The sequence below is a fragment of the Pygocentrus nattereri genome, chromosome 15 (genome assembly GCF_015220715.1).
Source record: "Pygocentrus nattereri isolate fPygNat1 chromosome 15, fPygNat1.pri, whole genome shotgun sequence".
In the NCBI taxonomy this organism is placed as follows: Eukaryota; Metazoa; Chordata; class Actinopteri; order Characiformes; family Serrasalmidae; genus Pygocentrus; species Pygocentrus nattereri.
The window spans coordinates 11,914,183-11,924,995 of record NC_051225.1 but is presented as its reverse complement, the minus strand read 5'-3'; the positions used below and the strand labels follow the sequence as shown (position 1 = coordinate 11,924,995).

The 10,813-nt window shown below is 41.6% G+C and overlaps 1 protein-coding gene across 5 annotated transcripts in view; it reads left to right on the top strand.

Annotated features, from left to right (window-relative positions):
• Positions 1-8,255: 8,255 nt before the first annotated feature.
• dennd5a (DENN/MADD domain containing 5A) overlaps positions 8,256-10,813 on the top strand; it is a 63,188-nt gene continuing 60,630 nt past the window's right edge. For 3 of the 5 annotated variants that reach the window (XM_017685759.2, XM_017685760.2, XM_037545334.1), the window contains exon 1: positions 8,256-8,491. In XM_017685759.2, coding sequence (XP_017541248.1) covers positions 8,392-8,491 — 100 coding nt within the window. In that variant the 5' untranslated portion in view covers positions 8,256-8,391. The remainder of the gene's footprint in view (positions 8,492-10,813) is intronic. The other 2 variants (XM_037545335.1, XM_017685761.2) reach the window with 1 other exon arrangement.

Below are 10,813 nucleotides of genomic sequence, written 5' to 3'. Positions count from 1 at the left end.
AAGGAATGACAGTCACTGGGGCAGTGCCCCTCTTGTCACTTGTGACCCTCAGGGGTACATCCCAGTACCTTTAGTCAGGGAACATAATTGTACCAGAATTTCCTTTGACATTATATTTTCTAAGTTGTATTGACTCCATGCCCCCCGTCTCGTCTCCAGGCTTTTTATTTTATTCTGATTTAAAACAATCGCTTATGAAAAGCTACAAATACCTACTTTTCCACTAGGAAAAAATCAGGTAAGATGTACCATTGGACCTTAAAACCACTGTTGTACCTTTTGAGGGTGCACTTACATTGTGTGTACTTTGATGAATGAATCATGTACCTGTATAGTATGTTTACTTCTAACTAGTTCTCAGGTTGGAGAGTTGAAACCCCACTCTGGTGATGTACCTTGAAGGTGGTAGAAATGTAATGCTGGGTATTGTAGTGAGACAATATTAATGAATGAAAACACATAAAGGAACACAAAATTTAGAATTCTGCCAAGCTGATGAGTCTGAGGGATGCAGTGCTGCACTGCAGAATATTACATGACCAATAACTCTCTTAAATGCTAGTTTAAGGCCGGAATGCCCCTTTAAGTACAGTTCCTCTGTCCTTTTTACCCACTTGTGGATCTGTATTGTACTGGATTTTAAATGAAGCAGTGACTGTGAGGTTAAGAATGTCTACTTTCAACACATGTACTTCTTTATTGCCTAAACCATATAGGAAACATCTTCTATACAAAGCCTCTGCATTTCAGGGGACCATAGATAGATGGATAAGCACATTTATTGCCTAGTTGCATATCCTTTGTAGAAGCTGACTGCCTGAAATCGGTGACCATAGAAATCACTGCTGCGATACTCAGTTTATGTTTCTTTTGGCCCTTTGCCTGGTTTAAAACTGTAAAATGTGACCTGTTCCTAACAAACGCTGAAAACCAAGAGTGGCCACCAGAGGGTAACAGCTCAAAACTTTATTGCATCCCAGAATTCTACAGACTTTCTGACCTAGCCTTCTCTTTCTTGAGGGTAATAAGCTTTCACTATAACATCCAATCCATTAGTGCATTAGTGCCAGCTGTCCAGTCGTGAAATTTCCTCACTACTAAATATTCCACAGTCAACTGTCAGTGGTATTACAACAAAGTGGAAGTGATTGGGAACGACAGCAACTCAGCTACGAAGTGTTAGGCCACGTAACAGAGTGGGGTCAGCAGATGGTCACCAACTTTCTGCAGAGTCAATCGCTACAGACCTCCAAACTTCATGTGGCTTTCAGATCAGCTCAAGAACAGCGTAGAGAGCTTCATGGAATGGGTTTCCATGGCTGTGCAGCTGCATCCAAGCCTTACATCACCAAGCGCAATGCAAAGCGTCGATTGCAGTGGTGTAAAGCACCGTCACTGGACTCTAGAACAGTGGAGTGACGAATCATGCTTCTCCATCTGGCAAGTCTGGGTTTGGTGGTTGGGTGGGCCCATTAAACCCAATGGATTAAGAATGGGCGAATGGGCGAATACTTTTGGATATATAGTGTGTAAAGTTTTTTTTTTAAAGAAAAAGAAAAAAACATTAAAATGAGAAAAATAATGAAAATGCAACAAATAGAAACTGACAAAAAATAAAAAATCAAAAGAATACAAGTACATTGTAATTAAAGTAGTGTAAATGTAGATAAAAGTAAGGAAAATAATGATGGCTAAGCTAGTAAAATACATTTAAACATGATAAACATAAACATTACATTTAAAAATGATAAAAGGTGTCTGGTGAATATTTATTGGTAGTACGGTCCAGATATTTGGCTTTTTTTGTCATACTTTGGATATGAGGAAGGCGCACTCTGATGATGATCTGCAACAATCATTTTTCAGGCATTCAGAGATTTATGAGGGTGCTACCATTTAAGAGATTTAAAAACTACACTATATGGCCAAAAGTATGTGGACACCCCTCTTAATTATTGAGTTCAAGTGTTTCAGCCATCATGCATAGCTTGCAGGTGTGAAAAATCAATCACATATTTTCATTTCAAACATTGGCAGTAGAATAAAGAACTGGTCATAATGAAGAGCTCAGTGAGTTTAAACAAGGCACTTTCATAGGATGTTACCTTTGGCACAAGTCAGTTTGTTGAATTTCTGTCCTCCTACATCTGCAGTCAATACTAAGTGCTATTTTTGTGAAATGAAAGCAACAAGGAGCAACGGCTCAGCCACAAAGCGGCAGACCACACAAACTAACAGAGCTGGCCTGCTGAACGCTGATAAATGTAGAAGTGTCACACTACAGAGTTCCAAAACATAATTGCAAGTGCTTGGCATCAGCACAACCACTGTGCACAAGCCCTCTGTATCAGGAGCTTCATGAAATGGGTGAACAGCTGCACATAAACCTAATGCACAATGCCAGGCGCTGACTGGAAGGGTATAAAACACACCACACTACAGTTGGACTCTGGAGCAGTGGAAATGTGTTCTCTGGACTGTTGAATTGCAGTTCACTGTTTGGCTGTCTAATGAAAGAGTCTAAGTTTGGCGAATGCCAGGAGAACTCTATCTGTAGATTTTAGGGTTTGGGCTTAGCCCCTTGGTTCCATAAGGTAATGACATTTTAAACAATCATATGCTTCCAGCTTAGTTAGCAACCGTTTGGGAAAGGCCCTTATTTGTTCCAGCATGACTGTACCCCACTGCACAAAGTGAGGGGAATAAGGGCATGGTTAGATAAGTTTGATGCAGAGGAACTCTATTGAACCTGCACAGAGCCATAGGAAATATGTTTAGTGAATTTACTTTACCCAGCCTACTTTTTTGTATATGGATGCTTTTCTTTATCTGGGCACAAGAGGGCAGTATATCAACACATCTCACTATGGCAGTTTTATCCTCCCGGAGTGAAGGACACTAAGCAAACATACACTTTACTGCGAAAGTATTCGCTCATCTGGCTTCACTCTCATATGAACTTGAATGAGATCCCATTCTTAATCCATAGGGTTTAATATGATGCCCACCCTTTGCAGCTACAACAGCTTCAACTCTTCTGGGAAGGCTCTCCGCAAGGTTTAGGAGTGTGTTTATGGGAATTTTTGACCATTCTTCCAGAAGAGCATTTGTGAGGTCAGACACTGATGTTGGACGAGAAGGCCTGGCTCGCAGTCTCTGCTCTAATTCCCGAAGGTGTTCTATCGGGTTGAGGTCAAGACTCTGGGCAGGCCTGTCAAGTTCTTCCACACCAAACTCGCTCATCCATGTCTTTATGGACCTTGCTTTGTGCACTGGTGCGCAGTCATGTTGGAACAGGAAGGTGCCGTGCCCAAACTGTTCCCACAAAGTTGGGAGCATGAAATTGTCCAAAATCTCTTGGTCTGCTGAAGCACTGAGTTCTTTCACTTGAACTAAGGGGCCGAGTCCAACTCCTGAAAAACAACACCACACCATAATCCCCCCTCCACCAAACTTTACACTTGGCATAATGCAGTCAGACAAGTACCGTCTCCTGGCAACCACCAAACCCAGACTCATTAATCAGATTGCCAGCTGGAGAAGCATGATTCGTCACTCCCGAGAACACATCTCCACTGCTCCACCAAGTCCAGTGGTGGCGCTTTACACCAGTGCATTCAACGCTTTGCATTGTGCTCTGTGATGTCAGGCTTGGATGCAGCTGCTCGGCCATGGAAACCCATTTCATGAAGCTCTCTATGCTGTTCTTGAGCTAATCTGAAGGCCACATGAAGTTTGGAGGTCTGTAGTGATTGACTCTACAGAAAGTTGGTGACGTCTATGCACTATACCCCGCTCTATCATTATACATGGCCTAACACTTTGTGGCTGAGTTGCTGTCATTCCCAATCACTTCCACTTAGTTATAATGCCACTGACAGTTGACTGTGGAATATTTAGTAGTGAGGAAATTTCACGACTGGACTTGGTGCACAGGTGGCGTCCAATCACGGTACCACGCAGGAATTCACTGAGCTCCTGAGAGCGACTCATTCTTTCACTAATGTCTGTAGAAGCAGTCTGCAGGCCTAGGTGCCTTTTATACACCTGTGGCCATGGAAGTGATTGGAACACCTGAATTCAATGATTTGCATTTGCCTTGTGCAGCATGTCAAAGTAACTACAGTCTTAAAGATGTACAAGGACTGTAATGGACATCCCCATGGATGAGTATCAAAACATCTTCAGGATCATATCCAAGTCATTATGACTTCTGACCAGAGGTGAGAAGAAGAGCTTAAACTCACCCTCAAATAAAAGTGCAAAAGTAGAAAGGTCAGCAGCTTATAGTTGCCACCAAGGCAAAATAATACAATTCAGTACAAAAGAAAACTATCTTAAAGGGAACTCCACTGATTCAAAATTTCTGTATAATTAAATGGATGACAAATCAACAGTCATTCAGAGTGAAATGAGAAATGCTAGAGAAACCTGCTGAGTCAGAATTGTTCACAGTGATGGTGATAGGAACCAGATGTCTACCTTTAAAAGTTTGCTCACAGAAGGCTGTTGGTGAAATGGTTTGAATATGAAACATTAAATTAATACACTGCCTGATGTTTGAGACATTGTTTATTGTAGTTTTGTGATAAAGTTTTGGTGTAAAATGTATTTTAATCAATTTATTGTAATCCATTCATGGCAGAGGGGTTTGTAGGATGTTCTGAGGCAAAATAGTACCCAAAGAAATCTTCAGATTGTCAGATTGACCATTTTCATCAACATTACATAAAAAACTCATGGACATCTCAAACTCAAAGACATGTTGGTTAATTGGTGGTTTTGTATAGTAAATAAAATTGTATTGTAGACATTGGGACTCCTGGTTCCTATCACCACTATCATCGTAAAGATATCTGAGTCTGAGTCACCTTAAATCACTTTGAGTGACTTTATTGACAACCCCAATTCCAAAAAAGTGGGGACGCTGTGTAAAATGTAAATGAAAACAATGCAATGATTTCCAAATCTCACAGACCCATATTTTTATTCACAATAGAACATAGAACACACATCATATGTTGAAAGTGAGACATTTTACCATTTCATGAAAAACGTTAACTCTTTTGAAACTTGATGGCAGCAACACATGTCTAAAAATTTGGGACAGGGCCATGTCCACCACTGTGTAGCTTCCCCTCTTCTTTTAACAACAGTCTGTAAACATCTGGGAGGTGAGGAGACCTAATGCTGGAGCTTTGGGAGAGGAATGTTGTCCCATTCGTGTCTGATGTAGGATTCCAGCTGCTCAACAGTCCTGGGTCTTCTTTGCCAGATTTTCGTTTCATGATGTGTCAAATGTTTTGGACTGCAGGCTTGTTCTGCAAAGCCATGCTGCAGTGATGGATGCAGTATGTGGTTTAGCATCGCCTTGCTGAAATATTCAAGGCCTTCCCTGAAAGAGACATTGTCTGGATGGGAGCATATGTTGCCAAACAAGTATATTTCATTCAGCATTTATGGGGCCTTCACAGATGTGCAAGACACCCATGCTATGCACACTAATGCTCCTCTATACCATCAGGAAAGCTGGCTTTTGAACTGTGTGCTAATAGCAAGCTGGGAAGTCTTTAGTCTGGAGGATGCAGTCCATTATTTCCAAAGAGAATGTCAAATTTTGATTCAGTGGACCACAGGACACTTTTCCACTTTGCCTCAGTCCATCTTAAATGAACTTGGGCCCAGAGAGGGTAGCAGCATTTCTGGATCCTGAAAATATACGGTTTCTTCTTTGATTCTTTATGAAATTAACTTGCATTTTGTCAATTGCATGGCGATCTGTGTTCACAGACGGTGATTTTGGGAAGTGTTCCTGAGCCCATGCAGTGATTTCCACTACAGAGTCATACCTTTTTTTTAACACAGTGCCGCCTGAGGGCCCAAAGATTGTGAACGTTCAATGTTGACCATTAGCCTGGTCCCTTGCGTACAGTGATTTCTCCAGATTCTCTGAATCTTTTGATGACATTATGTGCTGTAGATAGTGGGACATTCAAAATCTTTGCAATTTTATATTGAAGAACACTTTTTTGAAATTGTTACACAATTTCTAGACACAGTTTTTTCAAATTGGTGAACCTCTGCCTATCTTTGCTTCTGAGAGACTCTCCCTCTCTAAAATGTTCTTTTTATACCCAGTCATATGAGTTAGTTTCACATTTGCTCCTCCAGCTGTTTTATTAGTACCACTTACTTTACCAGCCTTTTGTTGCCCTGTCCCAAGTTTGAGATGCGTTGTTGCCATTAAGTTCTAAATGAGTTAATGTTTTTCATGAAATGGTAAAATGTCTCACTTTCAACATCTGATATGTGTTCTAGGTTCTATTGTAAATAATTGGGGCAGTCATGGGCTGGAGGTAAGGGAACCAGCCATGTGATCGGAAGATCGCTGGTTTGATTCCCAGAGCTGACAGCACATGACTGAGGCATCCTTGAGCAAGCCCAGGGAGCTGCGGATAGGGCTGCCCACTGCTCCGGGCAAGTGTGCTCATTGCCCCCTAGTATACATACACTAGTGTGTATATGGTGTGTCACTTCATGGATGGGTTAAATGTGGAGGTGAAATTTCCCCGTTGTGGGACTACTAAGAGTCACTTAACTAAATTAGGCGTCTATGAGATTCGCAAATCATTGCATTCAGTTTTTATTTACATTTATTTACATTTTACACAGTGTCACAACTTTTTTGCCATTGAATATCCTAACCATTGAATTATGCAGAGACGTTGAAAAATCAGTGGAAGGACCCAAAAAGTAGATTGCTTTCCTTACTTGAGTGCTGGGAAAAGTCCAGTTTGAAAATTCTCAGAAGAGTGCACGTCCTTTGAAATGTACTTGTCTAAAAGTAATAAGCAAATATGTGTAGCAGCTGGTTAATAACTACACAATAACATCTGGATGCAAATCTTTACAAATACATGTGTCTATTTTGTGGTTCAAGCCTAAACGTGTTTAAAAACCGTGGTCTATAGGTCTGCTCTCTCGTCTGCCTCTGTCTGTGTGTCTGTCGTATTTCACCTTAGACTTTTTAACTTTGCTTTGATTGACTTTAAATGTTCTCTAATCCTCTCGCTCTGCCTCCGCAAGGCACGACAAAGCGACCAATCGCATAACGTCATCGGTGACCAGCGACGCGCACGCGCACCAGTGACTCGAGTACCCTCAAAAATAGTTTCCCCGAACCGATTCTTTCAAACTGTTTGTTTCAACAAATCGATTCAGTGATTCATTTCAAGTCCACTTCATTGTCATCTCCACTTCATACAACGCGCTCGGTTTAGTAGGTCTGATTGGACTTGTGCTAACTAATGGATTTAAGCGCACTTATAACTAGAGCTGGGCGACATGACAATATTTATCGTTACTGTGAAAAATTTCTATATGTGCTTAAAAATCACTTCCCAGCTGCATGTTTGAGTAATCAGTCACATTCAAAGTTGTCCCCAATGAACAATTGGTATTTTTGCTGTAATTTTTTTAAGTTAAATGATTTAAGTTAATAACTGGAACGCCTCAGCAACACGTCTGTAACACTGCACAAACTACTCTCTACTATGGAGGATGATGGCCACCCGCTGGACACCACCATCACGGACAAGAGCAGCATGTTTAGTTGCAAGTTGGTGGCCAGAAGAGAAGAGAGGGAAGAGGACAGATGAATCTCCTGCGAAATCATAGGTTTATTCTATCCATCTGCACAAATGGACACCTTACTGTACATACTGCACTTTCTGTAACCCCTACCACGCATCAGGCACATCTGGACATTCCACACCTGGACACTTTATTTCAGTACTAATAAATGCACGTGTTTATTCAGGATTGTTATTATATGCTGTTATTGCACTGCCTTTATTTATCTCAGATTATAGATCTTATTGCAGATTTTTGTGTATTTCTATTTGTATATATGGCTGTAGATGGGCTTTTTGTATTTCCTCTTCTTTTTATATTGTTTCACCCTTATTATTATTGCTGTCCTGTGTTGTGTGACTGATGCTGGCTGCTAAATTTCCTTCAGGATCAATATAGTATCTACCTACCTATCTACTTACCTACCTACCTACCTGCTTATCTACCTACCTACCTAGCTGCTTACCTACCTACCTACCTACCTACTCACCTACCTATCTACCTATCAAGGCACAACATTTGATTTAATCGGTTTATTAAAAAGAACAGAATCAAATGAGTGATTCCTTCACGAGTCGGTTCTTCGCTTACCGAAAAAAACAGCTGTGGGAGGCCCCATGATGCAATGCGAGCGCGTTGACGGAGTCGGGCTGTGATTATGAAGCGCTCCGCAATGGCTGCGCGAGCTGACCCTCAGCTCCGCTACTATGCACCTCAGTAGGGCGGCGGAGAGCAGAGCACAGCCGGACCAGTCTCAAAATGAGCACCGGGTTCAGCTCGAGTTCCTGCCGGTTCGCGGATTACTTCGTTATCTGCGGACTGGACACGGACAGCGGGTTGGAGCCAGACGAGCTCTCCGGTAAGGCGGAGGATTGGACGTCGATTTTTTAAAATGCTTTCACAGTTTTAACGGTTTCTCAAGTGTTGTTGCTTTTTTGCATTTTAAGCGCATAATAGCGCATGTCAAGCTTCTACGTTAGTAGCATCAGTTTGGTGATTTATGTTCTGTTTATTTGACGAAATGCGCCGGATACGGTTGCCGTTACTGCTTTCCCCGTGAAGGATGCGCGTCGTGTAACCGTTAGAGCACGAATAGAATTCGAAGCTAGCTTGTTTAGCTAACGGCTAAATGACGTTTTTCCTGAGTGTTTTGTCCAAATATTTTGAGGTCGACCCCCACAGAAAATAAAATCCCTTGGCGAAGTGTAGTTTCTCTGTTCTAGGCAGAATGTGCTAGCGAGATACATCGCTGTTTTCCAGCTGAGGGCTGTACGGCGGCATGTAGTTAGTATTGAAAAGTATTAGCTAGGCTATCTAGGTTAACAGCTTGTGACTGTTTTAGCGTCTTGTCCAAATTCGGTGCTGAAATCAGTGCTAAGTGGTTTCTTGACCAGGGCGACCGTCTTTCTAAACAGCTACGGCCTTTCATTTCAACCAAAAACATTAGTGAACGTTCCTCTTGGAGTCACATTATCCACTCGGTGTGACCTATGAGAGATGAATGTTATTTAACCTATAGGACAAATTGCCATTTGAAATTCTGTTTAAACCAGAGCTAAAAGAAATTGCGTTTCCTGTGGTTAAGCACTTCCTCTTTATACAGGAACATTGAACTCTCTTTTGTGGGGTTTCCACTTTCTCCCAAGTACTTGGCAAAGGGGGCTTTCGGCCACTACCTTTGATTGAATCAGCCTGAGAGAATCGTTGTTCATTGACGAGTGAATCTCGTGTTGATTTAACAGTTCCGTCACCTCAGTTGGAAACGCTGCTCTTCATGTATTGGCCTTGTTTTTTTGTTATTACAGTGCAATTACACTCTTGTGAACAAGCCACATTCAGGTCCCAGCTGTTTCTCATTATTTCAACCACATCTGGCCATGTAGACCATCGCAGAGGAACACACACTGATCAGTTTATGGTCAGCTATGGTCAGAGATTTCTTAGGCTGAGTACATCCTGTCCTTTAAAAGGCTCATGCCCTTTTTCTCTGAGCTGCACTTACTTTTGTGTTGCTTTAAGTGTCAAAAATAGTTGTAATTTGTTTATACCTGACTGTCTTCCAACCTTAGAATTAAACTCGCTGCTGGGGTTACTGTGCATTTAAGACATATGTAAATTATCTATGTTCTGATTGGCTGTTCGGAACGCTCCTTATAGCTTCTCTCTATAACTTCTTTTTGAATTCTCTGCATAATCCAAAATGGGCTGTTTTTGCGGCTTTATTTTCATATTTCTGTGTGGCCTGGAAAACGAACATTGTACATACTACATTAAACTCTTCATTTAAAAGAAGGGAAATTCAGTCTAAAGGTGTTGACATTATGGGGCATAAATCCATAACTGATGTTGGCTTTTTTTGGACTACCCAACTCAGGTATTACAGTGACTGGCAAATTACAGAAAATGACTATGAAGAGAGAGTCATTTTGCCGAATTATACGTGACAACTTGCCTTGTAGGTGTAATGGGGTCAGCTGCTGTAGAAAATGGAGTAATTTGGCAAGTGCCTTAGTGAGTGGTCTCTCTACACCCTTGCAGCAGATGAAGAAAAACGACTTCTGAAAAGACATCCAACTTCTTAGCTTGGTTGAGGAGGTGCAAGTCAGTCTTTTTCTCTTCGTCATCTGTTGCAGTGTTTTTGTCTCAGAATGGCACACGGCCAAAGAGTTCTGTTCAGAGAAAAACATTCTACTAATGTCAGGTCTTTCCAATGTCAACGTGGGGCTGAATCATTCAGTTCAGATGAGGTTAGACCTGAAGGAAAGGTCTAGAAAGAACCTATTGAGATATCATTAGCTGCTCAGTTGCTCCACAGGGTGTTCCAGGAGACTTTCTCTGTGTGCCAGTTGCCTCTATACATTGTTGAAGAGGAAGTCCACTAATTTTTCAAAAATAGTGTAGTCGTTGAGATATGCCCAAAGGCTCAACCCTATTTCATCTTTTTACCCTACCCCTTGTTTTCGCGTTTCACCCCACCCCCTTGGAACTGAGTTACAAAGGGTAATGGTTGAAAACTTGCCCTACGAAATGGGACCCTCAAAAAAAACAAAACAAAAACATCACTTTATTAACAGGTTGTAAGTGCTGCTCTGTAGGCAGCCCGGTCCGTCTTTAGTGAGAGCAGAAGAGGGAAAAGTTCAGCTCCTCACTGCTGGGCTTTAGTTACATTTAGGGCATCATA